The sequence below is a fragment of the Paramisgurnus dabryanus genome, chromosome 2 (genome assembly GCF_030506205.2).
Source record: "Paramisgurnus dabryanus chromosome 2, PD_genome_1.1, whole genome shotgun sequence".
NCBI classification, from domain to species: Eukaryota; Metazoa; Chordata; class Actinopteri; order Cypriniformes; family Cobitidae; genus Paramisgurnus; species Paramisgurnus dabryanus.
This window is the reverse complement of record NC_133338.1, coordinates 39643425-39660955: the sequence shown is the minus strand read 5'-3', so window position 1 is coordinate 39660955 and position 17531 is coordinate 39643425. Positions and strand designations below refer to the sequence as shown.

At 41.8% G+C, this 17531-nt stretch overlaps 1 protein-coding gene across 1 annotated transcript in view; it reads left to right on the top strand.

Annotated features, from left to right (window-relative positions):
• The window catches only part of tshz3b (teashirt zinc finger homeobox 3b), a 37066-nt gene that overhangs the window by 1588 nt on the left and 17947 nt on the right, over positions 1–17531 (top strand). Inside the window, exon 2 of the mRNA XM_065289266.2 lies at positions 332–685. Within this exon, the coding sequence (XP_065145338.1) occupies positions 646–685 (40 nt within the window). The 5' untranslated portion in view covers positions 332–645. The remainder of the gene's footprint in view (positions 1–331; positions 686–17531) is intronic.

Genomic DNA, 17531 nt, shown 5'->3' with positions numbered 1-17531 from the left:
CCTTCACGCGTCATGCGTTTCTACGCCGAAACAGTCAAGTTATTTATTGTTTTAAGAAATTAACTCAGATTCTTGGCTTGATCGGCGCTCGTGTAAGTGTCAATCATTTCATATCTATAGTCTTGTGTTTGTGATTTGCTACTTTTACTGTTAGTGTGCATTGGGGTTGGCTGCGGTAGGGAGAGAGAGGGAGAGGGAGAGAGACATATGCCTACCCATATGACATAAGCTAGCTAACCCATTCGAGATGGAAGGAGTTAATATGACAGTGCTTGATGTTTGCCTCTGTTTGCAGACTTTGAGTGACGCGATCATTTCGTTTTCCTTTAAGCTTGCCTGTTGCAGCTTCCAGCGCGGAGTGAGCAAGGATCGCACTGAGGCACGAGCGTTTTTTCTCCCCGCTGTAGCGGCTCGACTCTCCGTCACATCCAAAAGCCGACTGGGGGGAAAGAAAGAGAGAAAAGAGGGGAAAATCCCGCTTCGTCTTCATCATCTTCAGATCTTGCCGTCTGTTTTTTTTGTGAAAACTGCCGATACATGTCAGGCGTGTGAAAGCGCCCCAGGTGCCGTGTATCAGAGCAGAAGCGGAGCAGCTCTCGGGATCTCAGGGGCTGAAACTCCTGAAACAAACCCTGAAAGAGAAACATGCCGCGGAGGAAACAGCAAGCGCCCCGGCGCTCGGCAGGTACGGCTCCTCTTTTTTCATTTATTCCTCATCTTCACCTTTCTGTTTTTGCGCTATTTTCATATTAAGGATGTATGTGCGCGTGTGTGATCTGGAAGGATCCACTGCTCATTTTCTCTGTCGTATGATGGTTACACTGGATCCGAAAAAGTTTTCTTTCTTTCTGTCTTTTTTACACCACGTCCCCCGCCTTTTGAAGGGTGGTGTGTTATTAAGTTTATGATGTCAGTATTGCACATAGGTTCATATCATAATATTTTTATGTTAGGTTGAATACTCAGATGCGTGTACATTATTTAACTGTATGGAAGAATAATAGTTTCCCTGGATTATTTTTATAGTGGCACCTTTCACTTTCCAGCTTAAGCTGAGTCGACTGTTAGTCTTTGATTGTTCTCTATTTAGCCTGTTTTGTGCCGCTCTCTTTGTAGGGCGTAGATATTGACTCCATGAATTAGAGATCTATAAAGAAACGCTTGGGTGTCAGCTGACTGTCATGACTCTCTTTGATGCTCGCCTTCGTTGTTTTGGAGGGGGAGGTCTGTACAAAAACATTTGATCAGAAAAATCCAACTTTCACCTAGTTTTCCCAAACAAAGGGAAAGACTCAAAGATTATTTTGTAGCCGACACCGTGGAATACGAGGGGTCTAAGAAGAGGCTTTAATGCACAATTGGCATCTTTGATTTGACGGCTGATTGATCGCCTGTCATGCGGCTGCTCTTTGATCTATTCATTCCTGATAAACATCAATAAATCACTCGCCATGGCAACGCCAGAGCCCCGTGACGTCACGTCTGCTCAGACAGCCACTCATTAAAACATCTTTAATTTCTGCTTTCCTACTTTTTCAGATAGGCAGAAAACAAGGCCACAATTACTCCCAGTCCTCCATGAACACTTATATGAGTTGCATCATAAAAGTAAACCATTTATAGAATGATATGCTGAAATGTGCTTTTGTTTATTTTAATGAACAAATATGAATAACAGATATATCATGTTTACATTACATTATAAATGGACGTTGACAAATTTGTTGACACAAAGTGGAGACTTTTAAGATGATGTTTTTAGTTGTGTCCCAAACTAGAAACCATATGTCTTGTGATCTTGAGTCCTTGTCTAAACTTTACTGGAAGACACCAGAGGTCTTTGTTTATTCATTGATGAATTACATTATAAATGCAGGCTATCCGTCAGTGTATCAGACACAGGAGAATATTAAGCGCTGTAACTTTGAAGTAAAGATCAAATCTAACGAAAAATAGATGATAAGCTCTTTTATACGCTGCTATTACAAAATACAATGCATTGTACCAGAAGTATTTACGCGCTATCATAAAAATTTTCAGGTATCTGTATCCGTTTGCTGGCCATGATCAACATTGGCTCGCTTTCGTAAACAAACAAAAATCTCACGTAAACCCAACACACACATGAACGCACTCGAAGGGCGCAAGTCAACGTACAATCATGCAGTTGGTTTTAAAAAAAGCATAAAACTAATAATCTAATCAGGAGACGGAAGAATGGTTTCTCCATCAGTCTGACCCGTCAAAGCAACTTTGTTTCATATTTGATTTAATTGTCTCTCTTTTGACAGCCACATTCATCAATAGCTCTAATGGTCAATCAGAAGTTGGCAGAGTGAGTGCTCTCATTTTGTCCCCCCCTCCTCTCCCAATACGTTCGGCTTGTGCTTTACTTTATCAAAATGCTTTTGCCTAATGGACACGCAGAGGTAGAAAGAGGGAGGAGGCGAACAAGAATGACTGAGAGGCTTCTCATTTCAGAGGAGTGAGGGAGAGAAAAAAATCAGGCATTTATGCCTTTGATGAGCGGATGAAGACAAATACGAGAGCAGGCTGAGAGCCTTTTTTCTCTTTAGACGAGGCAACTTCCTGTGATTTTTTTTTTTTTTTTAACTCCCTCCTTTCTTCATCCCAATGCCCCTCCCCTCACTCACTCTCTCCTTCTCACTCACTCCATCCCTCCCTCTCAGCAGCCCTCTCACAGCTGCAAGTTATAAGGTTGACGACTGCACTGTGGCATACAAAGAGTGATGACAAATTGATTGCGCCGTCGTGATGGAAAGAGCAAAGGAAAGATGGCAGATGATGGGCCTTGATTAGGAACTTTGGGAAATCCAGTCCCCTGCAACCTTGAGCTTTGCATGAGAAAATTTCGCCCTCCCTCACATTTTCTGTCTCGCTTTCTCTCTTTCCCTCTTCTACTTTCTGTCTCTCCATACCTCCCTCCTCCCACCACCAATTCTGGAAGGCCCGCTCAGCCGTAGAAAAAGAAAAGTTGTTTTGCCAGCTTCATTAGTGTTCACCTAATTAGCTGTAAAGCTGATGGATTTCTGACAGGCCTAATGATTGGAGATGACAAGCTCCGCACACTGTCATCCAGCCCAATTAGGTTTGCAGCTAGTTTGATGTAATCAAGTTGATATTACACAGTCCTCCATGCCTTTAGTTGGTGCACTAACTCAATTTGCTGCTGCAGGTGACAAATGGGCCGGGGTACCTGGGTAATCATGTTGGCTGGAATAGAACGCTTTTAATGGTCAGGAGAGTAAGCGCAATAATAGCAGCGAGGTGACAAAACAGAATCAGACGCTGCAGAAAAATCGTTGTGAAAGTGTAGAAATGCATCACAGCTTCTGTACGTGTACTTGCACACCTTTGTTGCGATTGTTTTTGTATTTTTTTTTGTAGGGGGAACATGTCTGCTCTGTATTTGTTTAGTCTTTTCTACCTCTCCTTTCTTAACAGACAGGCACAACACTCTCTGTCTAGTAGGCTAAGCGTGATTCACCCCTACAAAAAAAAAACACCTATTCAGGTGCAGGCAATGCAGCGTACATACCATGTTTTTGTTCGCAGGCTTTAAAGTATTTCCAGACCAAACATATCAATTGTTTTGGGTAGTCGTAGAGAACGCCATACTTTCATTCCCTAGTTGTTTATTTCCCCATCTTAAAATCAAAATTCACAACTCTTAAACATTACTCGGGTAACTCAATACTTTAAATTCAAAAGTAAAATCCTCACGTGACCCCTCTTTCTTGGCTCTCATAATGATCTCGGTTTGATGAAATGGAATCTCTATGCGAGCTTTGAACGGAGCGGATTTGATGTATGAAGACGGATGATGTTGATATTGGTCATTATTATACCGTTCATAGCATATATAAAGTTAGTTTATCTCTTCTGGGTTAGAATAATGCAAACTCTCAGCATTGTGTTTAGAGCGACTAAATATGATTTATAAAAATATTTGGGTTGTGACGAATGTAACGCAGGCTGCTCTGAGATGGATTGCAGTTGGGGAAAGGAGCTGATATCTGTGATTTCGTGTGTGCTTGATTGATTGCAGACAGGGAGCAATGATTAATCAAACTCAAAGCCTGTTCCGGAGAGGGTGTGGAGCTTTGGATACGTATGATTATATGGGAGACCACCGATGAGCTTGTAAATACGGTTGCGCGGAGATTAATGAACGTGTATTTGCACACACATACGTGAATACTTGGATCATAACGTGTCCGTGAACACAGATTAGTTGTGATTAGCATAAAGGAAAGTGTACCATACCAGTTGGTGGCGTATGTAGTCGAGCAATACAGCAGTGCATGAATATAGTTTTTGTGCGTGTGCCCGGGCACCTTTTGACTTTCCTTACGAATTACGAAGAGTCGTCCACTTCAGTTCAAGATTTCTTTTCTGCTGCAATTTAATTACTTAAATTATAATGAAACACGGCAACTTGATTAGGTTAATTATCCTTATTAAAACCCTAGTCGTGATAATTGTATGCATTATTAAGAGACAGAGAATGATGTCATGTAAACCACTGTCCAGAATGGCATTCATCTTTTCCACTGAATGTTTTTTTTTTCTATCTATAAAATTATTTAGTTCAACAATAAAACAAAGTTTGCATGCTAATGCATATCCAGATGGATAAAATTTCAATTTAGATGTTTTGCATGGAATAAGCGTAAGAGTCAAATCTTCAAATCTGACAAGAGATCTGATTAAAGATCATCTGAAGCTTTTAAAAAGCATTTTTGCATCTAACTCCTTTCTCATCTGACAGCATTTTGAAGAAAGCACATGAATACATATTTTATTTCTAGACTTGTCATTTAATCAAGAGAGCTAACATAATGTTACTTTGCTCATTGGACAGAATGAAACTAAATTACGCTGAAATTGTAAATCGGTGTAGTCGCAGATTACATCAAAGTAAATGACGCTATTGCATATTTTTCCTTTTATTTCCACATGTCTCGTACTGATTTCTGCACTCAGTAGTTGGATGGAGGGTTGCAGTTGGCCCTGTCTAGGTGTCTCTTCAGCAGTGTGTATGTGTATGTGTGTGTGTGGATTATGGGGCCTGAGTCTGCGTCTTGCTCACATTGCTCTGGCCCAAAACCTGCGCTCCCCGGCAGCCAACTGACACTTTGATTAGTTATGGCTGTCCTCCGCCTTTTTCACCGCAAGAAGTGAGCAACAATGAGAAGGGTTAGGAGTAGAGGCAAGGCGGGGAAAAAAAGCACAGGAACGAAAAAGAAAGAGTGAGAAAGAATGAACGAAAGAAAGATGGGGGTTAAAGGAAAAAGCTGAATAACCTAAGAGCCAGATAGAGTGAGAGAGAGAGAGAGAGGAGGGGATGTTCTCATCCCTGTGGATCCACACCAGGGTTGATGGTTGATAAACAGGATTTTTTTCCTGAATCCTCCGTCATGGCTCCCATTAGCTTGACAGCTGTCAATTAGGGCTCCCTTGGTCTCGCGGGCTGCAGTTTATTGCAGGCGGTTGATGCTGTCATTTCCCTCACAGTTTCGCCTTGAGCGTTATCAGGAGCGTTCACACAGTCAATAGCTGATGCATCAGCACTTATTTCTTAAATTGGCTCACAAGGCTGCATCCTTTCCTCATTTTTTTCCCTTTTCTACCCCCCTACTATCTATCTCTCTCTCTTTCTTTTTCTCTCACTCTTTCCTTCTTTTTCATTGTTTGCTAAAGTTATGACGATGAATGGAGACCGCAGCAGGGTTAATGAGAGAGCAGGGCGATTCCGTGTGACACACACAAGTGTGTGTTTGTCTCCGTTTATACACAAAATATTTTTTAAGCTATTGAAGGGCGCATGTATTGAGCTTTAGGTTGTACACAGTACATTACTGTTTTTCACAGTAATTTGATGATATAAATATCGTTACCATTTTTTATATTCTTTGTGTAATGTATAATGTATATTTTTATTTAAATATCTTGGCATTTATTGCGTCTTGCATTTTTGTTAATATCGACAAAATTCGAAACCCTCCAAGGGTTTACAATCCTTTGTGTCTGCTAAAATATGAATTTATTTTCTATTTAAGGACTTTATCGCTTTGACTTGTTGGTGGTTTTTTGTATACAGCTTATTTTAAAAGAATTTATTAAACATTTTTAGCGTTGGACAAAATGATCCACTATTTATGTGTGAAAAAATTCAACATCCTGTCAAGTTGGTTGTTTGCTGTTATTTGTTGATCTTTTCCTCTTTAATTATTCGGAGAATAAAAACCACAAGTACCCCAATAGACATGTTATGAAACATATTAATGAATTTGCACCAAAATATTATACTTTGGTTGGTTGTACACTGTTAGACTTCAACTTTAAAATATATTTTGGTAACTTTTTAAATTTTTAGCATTTTTTATTTTAATAAACCGTTAAATTATTAGTTGAACTTTTTTATTTGCATGTAGTTATTTTTTTCGCCATGCTGTCTATGTCATGACAGACCTGTTAACCCATTTTTTGGATCATGACTCGCCAGCTGGGAAGCACTTTTCTAGAATAGACCTTCAGACCTACTTGTTGGTTTACGGAGATTACTGGTCAAAACTCAGCTGCGCTGTATGATTTCCTGCTACCGTGGCCCACACCTCTTCCAGAGGGAGTTGGGGGGGAGTTTAAGGCGGTTTGGGAGGAGACAGGAAATGAAGAGGGTTTCTGGGATCTATGTGTCTGGTTGTGGTAAATGGTTATTTTTACCCTGCCTGCCCGGTACCGTGAGGGATATTAGCTTAGCCTTGCACAGAGGTGGTACTGAGTATCACAGCACTAATGAATCACCCAGCCCGCGTTCTTTTCGTCTACTTGAGTCGTCCCGCCTTCTCTCTCTTATTCTCTGAGCGATACTGTAGTTCTTTGTGTGTGTATCTGTGAGGTCGGTCCACTCTGGCAGCTACATGCAACTGTTAGAGTCCCAGTGTAGTCTGGTGAAATATGGCCGTTTGGAAGTAATCCCTGTTTGTGCTGTTGTCATGTCGAAGAGGGATGACGACGTGCCGAGGGAGGGAGAGAAAATGACCCGGAGAGAGAGTTTGTTGGGGGCAGGGACGAGACAGTAAAAATTTTGGCAGGGGCCTGGTTGTTGGTTCACGGCAGGGGTTTGTTTCAGAGTGGCACTCGGGCCTTTGCTGTAAGCCTGTATTTGTTCTGTGTGAGTGTGTTTGTGTGTGCGCATGAGTGGGTCCTCCACAGGAATGGCAGGGGTCTTGCCCAAACGCTCGGCAAAGCTCCTCTTTCTGTCCGAGCCTGAAAACTGACAGCCTTCGGTCTTGCATTGCTTTTTTATCAGGGTGTGTGAATGTGTGTATGTGACATGCAGGCTGCTTTTTGATGGCGGTGCTGGTGATGAAAGACAGAGCAGCCGAGAATGAGAGAGAGAGAGAGCGAGAGAGGCCCTAGTAATCAGGGCCAGCCTGAGCTCTGACATCCTTCTCTGGCCTGACAGGCCTCTTCCTCCTCTCCTCACTACCCAGACCAAGACCAAGAGCTCTCCATGTCCTGATCAGTCTCAGATGCTGGGAATTATCCTTCCTCCCTCTGTGCTGTGTTTTATTTAATGGGGGCAAAGGAAGATGGAAAACATGGAGTAGAGGGATAGGGGATGTTGTTAACTTTGCCCATGTCCCTGATGTGTGTGTGTCCACGTCTGGGTACGTTTACGGAACCCCCTCGTAAGTGTATGACTGTTTACGTATGATGATGTGTGTTTTCCTGTGTGTAATGTCATGTCGGCATTTCCTTCCTGCACGATCCCGAGTGTGGTTTTGCGTTCGACTGTACATGCGTGTTTGTACGCTTCCCTGCTTGGGTTAGTCGCTCTGGTTCTTGGCAGAGGCGGGCAGGTGTGAGGGGCAGAGAGAGGGAGGGCGAGAGCGAGCGAGAGAGAGAGAGCGAAGCAGAGAGGAAGTCTGTTTTATTTTATACTGCGGCCCTGTTGCTAATTAATGTTTCTTGGTAGGATTCTGTCTGAGTTGAGTAATGTTTTTGATCTTTATGCCTGATAACTGCATACCTAATGAGATTTCAAAGCTTCTCGAGATGTGTGTGCGCTGCTCCCTGCAATTATTGACAGATGCCTTTTCTCCGCCATTGGGTTCGGCACCATAAATCCTCTGGCTGTAATGAGCTTGAGAAGTGCCACCCTGCCAGTGAGCTAATGAAAGAGAGAGAGAGAGAGAGAGAGAGAGAGAAAGAGAGAGAGAGGGTGGGGGATCACGCTTCCTTGACACATTTTTTTCTTTAAATGCACTCTGCAGATGTCAGGCCCCCACTGCCAGTGTGTTAAGAAAGAGAATAGCATGAGATAGTGTAGGGAAAAAGAGAAGATGGAGGGATTTACAGTAAAGGGGGTGAGCTTTGAGGAGAGATGAGAAGGGATGAGTAGAGTTTCGGTCGACGAGGCGTTTCAGGTTTCATTCCTGCGTTAAGGTCATTTGTCTGCCGTATGTAGTTTTTATTTGAAATAGTAGTCGCGTTGTTGCCGAAGTTGACTTTGATTGATACCACTGCCCTCTCTCCGCTACTCCCAGCCAGTTTTTTTTAGCGTCGGTCTTTCTCATACATATGTTTTTTTCCCTTTTCTTTCCTTCGTTGGCCTGTTTCCTCTTTCCTTTTTTAAATAGGATGGTACGGTAGAGAGAGAGAGTGAGAACAGGAGAATGAAAAGAAGGGCCGGCCTGTTCGCTAGCTCCCGCGCACAGACACAACACTTCAGCCTTTTTTTTTGATGGTGTCCTGAACTCGGATAGCAGGACAGGAAGAGTGAGTGAGAGAGAGAGAGAGAAAGAGAGAGAGAGGCGCTCCATGCCAAACAGTCGATTTCCCCTGCTTCTCAGCACGGTCATACATCATGGACCCACCCTTCTCTCCTGACAGAATGACATGTGTCATTTATCAAACGGGCCCTTGCCAAGGAGCCCAGTGTTAGGGGCTGTCCCCCCCTCAGAGATTTGCCACTGCCTGCACGCCACTGAGGGGTCTGTACGGCCAAGGAAGGGGAGGGTGTTTGGGATGGGGGGGTTTGTTGGACACATTGTTCCAGTAGTTCAGATCTCTTTATTTTCCCACAATTCCCCTATAAGTTTGTGGTGTGTCACTTGTATTGTTTAATTAACTCAACAAATTGTATTTTAAATGTATTCACTTATTAAATGTGCAACAAGCATGTACAACAGTTGTTTAGATAACTTGAGGTGGGGTAGGGTACATGCAAGGTCCAAAGTTAACATTCACTTAGTATCAAATACGAGTAAAAATTGTCAATTCAAAGCAATAACTCTCCGGTGGACAGTAACTTCCTTTGAAATGGCAACATATGTATAAATATCTGACCTTTGATTTGAATCGCTCGTGTCACATACATCAACAAAGACGTACAGAAAAACATCTGTTGCAACCCATGTAACTTCTATATTTCAGCAGAACATTTACCAAAGCTTATCTACATGATGTAGTATGGACGTTTTTTTGATGTATAGTTGTCATTATTTATAAATCAAGTATTTTTGACTGTTAAAGTCACTTGGCATTGGCAGATGCGGCAGAAAGTTAATTTTGGATCTTGGTTACATGTGCCCAGTCACATCTCTCATTCTCATCAGATTGAATGACGTGCCTGAGTGCGGAGATGAGCCGTCAGGTATCACTCAGAACCCAAATCTGCCGTCCTCTACCCTCCCTCTTCCCCTCCTCCTGTCCCTCCTTCCGACTCTCCAGGGGCCTGCGCGAGTGAATCGGAGCTCTTTCACTTTCCCATGATTCAAAGGAGCATTACTGAAGATGGATGCTCCTTAAAAAAAGAAATTGATGATGGATACGAGGCTGGCCATGTCATTCATCATTTTGAATATTATTTAGACTGGCCGTGTAAAGCTGTAACCTGAGCAGGGCTCAGAAAGAGAGAGAGGGAACAAGAGAGAGCTCGGAGCAGGACGTGGGCTTCCTCTGATGGATGGGCCGAGCTCTTGCACTGTTCGTTACCAGATACCAGAGGAGCCGCACTCTTTTGCTCACTCATTCACCCACTCACTCCTACCCAATTTTTTCTTGTGCCTGAAAGGGCAAAAATAAAACAAGGGGTGGCGGTGCTTGAAAACAAACCCAAAGTGTTTTTGTTTGTCATCACCGTGGCCTCGTAACCTAGGTAACCCAGTTTTTTCTCTTTTTTTCCCTCCCCCTGCACTGCCTCACTGACACGTTTTTCATCGAGGTCGTAAAGTTTTTTCGACAGCCCCTCAGGACGAGTGACCATTGTCGTCATATGGACACGAAAAGAGCGGGAACAGCTGGGCTTCATTAGCAGGAAATGAAGCCGACCTTTAACGAAAGAAGAAAAAGAAACACGTCTCTGAGCGCTCATCACACGTGATCCTCACCGCTTAACTTGCACTAATAAAAACATTTCAGTCATGTTTTCTTTCGTCTCTCTTGCGAGCTGTGCCAATCGTATTTTCACAGTATCACAAACATTAAAATCAAAGCGTCTGATATTTCGAATAACAGTGAGCTCTCGCTGTGCGCCTAAAGTTCACGGGCTGGTCAGATTCCTGTCGTCTGTGGCGTTGGCAGCTGAGCGCTCGACAATGCTTGATATATTTGTCCATTGTTGCGCTAGGGGACTACTCGACCAAAGACGTAAGATACATTACGCTCTCGGCCGCATTGAAACGGGTTTGATGAATTATTTTGCTTTGTGTCAAGCACTGCAGTCTCGTTGTTGGACATAGAGGGTGTACTTGGATTCATTGTTCCAGAATTTTCCTGCACCTAGAACGTGTCCTAACTTATGACAAGCCCCACCCATGACAAACTCAGACTGAGGTTTAAACAGTCTGAATCTATATAACCCTATAGGTAGTAGATAGTATGTAGTAGAAATCTCACATTTGAGCTGCACCCTTCTGATGGTTGAGAGCCCAGGTCAAACTGTTCAGAGAGGTTCAAACCCATTTCAGCGAAAGAGAGAGAAAGAGAGAGCGAGAGGGAGACTATGCAAGCAAACATAGGGGCGTGAGGAAAAGCGAAAACAGGATGGAGAGAATAGGTTGTTTTGTTTTCGTATGCTCTATTTCTTCCCCTTCCTAGTACCCCTCTCTGTCTCCCTCTCTCTCTCTCTCTCCCTCCCTCTCTCTCTTTTTTCCAGTTTTATAGCAGGAGACATGATTTATTGTGGCCATCCATCTCTGGGTCTCATCCATCACCTCCTGGTTGCTAGGCAATCATGGCAGCAGCTGTTTGCTTTGACTCAGACAGAGGCACTGTCAATCAAGACAGGCAGGTGAAAAGCATTAGAAACACGCTATTGTCAGACGGAATAATTAATCAAAGGCAAGAAAGATAATTAAAAAGATATGACCCTTGCTAGCACTTGCTCAGGGTTGCCTGAGAAGAGAGTGAAGAGGAAAAAAGAGGGATAGGAAGAAGGTAGGAAGGAAAGCACTGGCGTGTGGCATCTCTCTCTCTCTCTCTCTCTCTCCAACTCAGTCGCTCTCTCTCAACACAGTGAGGGAGTGAAGCGGAGGAAGATAAAGCTCACTCTCTCCGTCACTAGACCAGGTTGTAATTAATTAAAAAGAGATCGGAGGAGAAAAAAGAGAGGGGAGAGAAATAATAAAAGGGCTGGCAGAGGAGATGAGAGTGAGTGAGCAGAGGGAGAGAGAGGAACCACATGAAAGGGTTGAGTACCTCGCTCTGATACGAGCAAATGCTACAAACGCGTACTTAAAAGTGTTCCTCTTCAAATCCATGTCGCTAGCTCTCCTGTGTGCCTGAATGTGTGTCTGTGTGTGTGTGTATACGTGCTGAGACTTTCCCACAAAGCCTCAGGCCTACACGGCGTGCCATCTTTAGCTCTTGCTTAAGATGTCTCTGTTGAAACGCACACACACTCACGCTTATTTTGGCGGCTAATGTTATTCTAGGAGGGAAGTGCAAGATTGTTATTTGGGTACAGTGAGTGAACGACAGCACTTTGACTAAGAAGGGTGAGTGACTGGGTGTTGGGATACTGCCTTATTGGCACCTGTGCGGGGTCGGTCCTCATGTAATGCAGATAAGCATCTTGTCTTACACTGTTTTCCCATGTCAGTAATTAAAAGGGTTTAGTACAGGCACTCCGGTCAAAGAAAATCATTGATATTGCGTTTAACCTGCTGTTTGTAGCAGATCGAGAGACGGCTGTGGTACAGCAGTTGAGCGCTCATAAAAATATTCGACTAATGCATGCTGAGCTTGCAAGAAGGTCCCCGGTTCGAGCCCCGGCTAGGTCAGGAGTTTGCATGTTCTTTTTGTGTCAGCGTGGGTTTACTTCGGGTACTCCAGTTTCTTCCTACAGGCCAAAAGCATGCAGGTGAATTGGAGATGTCAAATTGCCCCTCCACCAATGTGTTTATGGATTAACTAGTTGAATATAGCCATAGAATAAATAAAAAACAAATCAGTCAATATCATAGTTTCTGGCAACACTATATTAATTTAGGAATTAAAAAAGACATTAATTCTGCTATTATTTATTTTATGCATTAGACTTTGTTAGGTTTTGAATTTTAGAAATGTAAAGAAATAATTAACAGAATATATTAAGCCTGGAATGACCTAATGCATGGTGTCCAATTTCTTTATCCCCAAAAATATTATTATTCTTCAGCCTGATAATATTGATACAGAATCGTACAGTATTGATACCATATACTTTGAAATATTGATTACCTCGACCGCCCACCCGTACTGTGTAATAATTGAAAGTAACACGGTGTATGGAGTGTTTGTGCCAGTGTCTCTGTTCACTTGGTTAGACAGCAGTGTCTCCTGCACCTACATGTCTCTGAGGTAATGTGAGGTCATGTTGCCTCTAGCAGCAGCTCTCCCATGGGCTTGTCTTTTTGTCTCTGTCTGTCTCTGTCTCGCTCTTTCTACATCATTTCTTTCCACACACTTAAATAAGACCCAGAACAGTGCGCTCACGTCTCAAACCAAAACGTTTTTGTCCCAAACGTTGTATTTCTATCAAGGTTCCTTGTAAATTGTCGAATTCACATAGCTGCCTTGCATATTCCTTTAATGTTTTGACTCGGAATGGGAATAGAGGGTGTAAAAACATGAATAAAGTCTTTATCGTGTGCTAGCTAAACATGAGGGTAAGCTTTCATGCTCTGTGTTGTAAGTAGTGTTTGGTTAGTCATTATCAGATAAAACACCGGCTCTAATCTTCTCACACAGGTGCAGACCAAGAGTCCAGTCAAAACAGAGTAAAACACACTCATAGACGTCACACTGACATGGTTTGCCCTTTGTGTAAATGGAGAAAAAATAGCTTTACTCTTTAGCGTCGACTCGCACCACAAATATAATTCAGATAGACACGACTACTCACAGATCTCCTCAACATACCTTTCTGATGAAATTATAGAGATGTAAATGTCAAGGCTATTAACTCGGTGTGAACTTTAAAATCGTCTGTTCACAGGAAGGTTGCTAAATTTGTGGCGTTTAAGCCAATCAGTGTTTTATATATATATATATTTGGCATAAGCAAAATTAAATTTGTAAACTAATACTAGTTTAAATTTTAAGTTTTACATTTGCCCTTTAATTAATAGTGAAGTTTTTACATTTTAATTGACTGACCGTCGAGAGTTGAATTGATCACCAACAGCTTAGTTTTCTTTTTTTAAACCTAGACAATTACATCAAATGCTAGTTTACGTTAGGGCAAACGACCATGTTTAAAAATGTTTTCTTAACATCCCGTTTCGGCTTCTGGTACATAATCAATTTTAAGTTCGGTCACTGGGTCTCAGTAAATGTGTAGCTAAATGGCTTATCAGCATAATCTCTTTTCGTCGTTGCAGTTATGTCAAACATGGATTTAAGTGATTTATTGAGCCACTGTGAGGTTATTTATTGACCTAGTCGTGGGTCAGTCCCTAAAGCCGCTGGTTACACACTTAGCCGCACAGCTCCTGTAAACATTACACTACGTGTTACGTGTAAAGTACTTTCACGAATTGTGCCTACTTTAATACAGAGATTTAGTTTGACAGATCCTGTTAATGTTAAAAACAATGCCTCTGAAACAAAATATGGCCCTAATGTGATTAACTGTTTACAACTGGACTGTTAATATGATCTTCGCTTTGGGGCAGTCGTGTTTTTTTCCCAGTCTTATTGAGTTGCACACTTTTAAAAGTAGCCCTGGTAAAACATCTATGAGGTACAGACGGAAAACACATTAACAAACAAAATTCAAATAACATCTGTACAAAATTATTTTAAATTAAAACAAATTATTTTAATCGTAATGCTATTTTTTTGTTTTATTTTTAAGTTAAAATAAAAATAAAATGATAATAATAATAAAATATTTTAAATGCATTATTTTCATGTATTAAGCAATCATATTATTATCAGTAAAATTTATTGTATTATTTGTTGCATATTTTTATTTTGTTTAATATTATGCCTTATATTCTTAATATTTTCATCTTTCCAGTGTTTCACTTTCTTTTAGAAGTTAATGAGTAAGCTTTACTCCCATCTCTCTTCTGCGGCTGTCCGCGTCGCTTTTTGATGACACGGTCCACATCACGTCTGGTGTGTGTGTGTGCTCGAGAGGATGTCCCTCTCACGGCTGATAAGGCCCCCACTGTTTATGAATTCCTCTGGCTCGATCCAGTCACCCAACCCTGGAATTCAGTGGGGGTAAAGTTTTTCTTCGCTCCCAGCTGTGCGTGTAAAACGGCAAATGGTATGACACTAGCGATCATAACTGCGTACCTTCACCGTAATGTGTTAGATACACACATGTATGCATGAAATGAGCATTCATTTGTAATTGAATTCCACTCATGCTGGACATGATTATAGCAGTTAAGTCAGGACTCTGCAGCTGTCTCGGTGTCCACACACACACACACACACACACACACACACACACACACACACACACACACAGTCGTAGCAACACATACACACTTTTCCTCCTGCCGGATATTCTCCTTATTATTTTGCGGTGTTCTCTCTTATTGCTGTATTACATTTTATAGGACCCATGTTTAGGTTCAACTATAAAGGCGCTTTGAATTTTTCACTATTCTTCTGTTAGTAGTTTCCATTTCCATTGAAGGCTAAGGGGAAAACAATCTGTTATGCCTCTGTTTTGTGTGTGTGTTTGGAGTGTAAGGGACTGCTGTGGCAGTGTGTTTGCTTATCTCTCCATCGTGACACAGGGAACTGCGCTACATTAATACCTGCGATAGGGACTGTCTGCCTCGCACCTCTCTACAATGCAGATAAGCTTCAGCTCTGGAGGATTATCAACAGAGCCCGTGTATATACACACACACACACACACACACACACACACACACACACACACACACACACACACACATGCTTTATTTATTGTTTGGAGGTGGTGCAAGAAAAGAGAGAGTGTAGAAGTGGTAGTGGAAAAAACATGAGACTAGGGAGAAGATATTATCAAGCAAAAATTGGCAAACTTTAGAGTCTTTTTTCATCTTCCCTGGTACGCACACACGCACACTCAAACAAAGATTTGCTCAGGAAGATGGGAGTATTCATGTTGTCTGCCCTTGTCTTGCAGGTTTTTCTTTTCACTTGAATGAGGGGTGGTAGCATCTTTATAACAATACATTTGATAATACTACATGTCCTTTGACCATTAGATTATTATGGGGGAAAAAAATTATACAAATTTAAAACTTGTGTTCTGATGTGTACATTTGTGGTATTCCAATGGGTACCAAAGTTCAAGTCTGACTTATGAATTAAAAAATTATTGTTACTGTCACTTTAATTGTAAAAAGGCAAAATGTGAATAATAATAAAAAAAAACTTTAAGTAGTTGTGTTTGACATGGTATAGGTAGGGATGTGAAAAAATACATATTTTCAAAATCGACTGGTTGATGTTTTCCTGAACCACTAGATGAGAAACTTCCAAGAAAGCCCAGTTTAATTAGAAAAGTGTTGGGTTTACCCTATCCCCAGTCAGACTCGCTTTGAGGGTTTTCTTCATGTGTTATTGCTTTCAAAAACATCTCAATAAATTGGATTAGGGCAAAGTTATTAAAAGTTGGAATAATTTAAATTTGACAGTCTGTTTTCAATATGCAACGCTCACAAGATGCAATCACAAGTTGCAACACAAATGCTAAAAATATCTGTCTGCTTGCTGTATCGCTACAACGACCGTGCTTTAAAAAGTATGTTGTTGATACACAATAGTCAATCATCACTTTCCATCCCTAGGGTAGAGATTGTGTGTACTCAGGTAAACTTATTCACACAGTGTCACACAATTTTTTGTACAATTGTGACGTTGAGATAGCTGCATACTTACTTTCTAGCCATTCGTAGTGTACAGCTATGCCTGTGTTGGTTTTTGCAGGAACCGTGGTTTTTGTTTGCAGTCGTGAGTTGTGTGCAGAATATGTGTGCGGTATTGATTGTATTGTGGTGGTATTGTGAGGTTCATGGCCGCGGCGTGGTTCTCTGTGCTCCCCTGTGGAGTTCCATCCTGCAAACACAATGCTAGGTGGTAACTCTTCCTCATCCTTACTGCGTTTACAGCAGACACGCTGATTAGCCTTTGTGCATGTGTTTGTTCAGATTTCATCCACTGTGTGATTAATTTACAAAACATTCCCATCAAGAACACTCAAAGGAAAAGATGCAATATTTCACACACACACACACACACACATGAAGGCAAACATTTACTCTTGAACACACACACACACTTGCACTCACACAAACTCTCACTTTAATTGGGTACGGAGAGGTTAATGATCTTCCCAAGCATAAGCCCTGAGGGTGTGTGTGTGTGTGTGTGTGTGTGTGTGTGTGTGTGTGTGTGTGTGTGTGTGTTTAAATGGCAGTTTAAAAGAGCTTGTACATCTAAACATCTAAATATGAGCTGTTAGTTCTTTCTTGCAACACACACACACACACACACACACACACACACACACACACACAAAGAGGGGCCGTTTTAATGCTTAAAGTTTCTGGGATCACTCACTTTAGTCCGCTGCATTTGTGTTCGTTTGCCATTGTGTGATAATGCGATAATTAAATGTGGCGTTCCTCTTCCTGCTATATTTCATACCCCCCTTCCTTGGAGCCATGGAACAGACCAGGCCTTTGAAATGGATACTCTATCAGTTCCCAGCCCCGATCAGTGGCCCTGTGGCCCCTAGGACTCAAGGCGGAGGGGGATGAGGGCCCTGCGGCTCGACCAATCAAACCGCAGCTTTCTATAAGAGGTGTTGATGGCAATGGAGCACAAGCTATCCATCATTCACTGTGATTTTAGGAATAACTTGTCTGTAATGCAATATCAAAGTAAGCGAATGCCCTTTTAGAGCGAATGCCATTTTAAAAGATCTAGGGTTGCATTTTAATTTCAGTCATGCAATAAATCATAGAAAGACAAACAGAATAATCACAGTTTTATTCTAAATA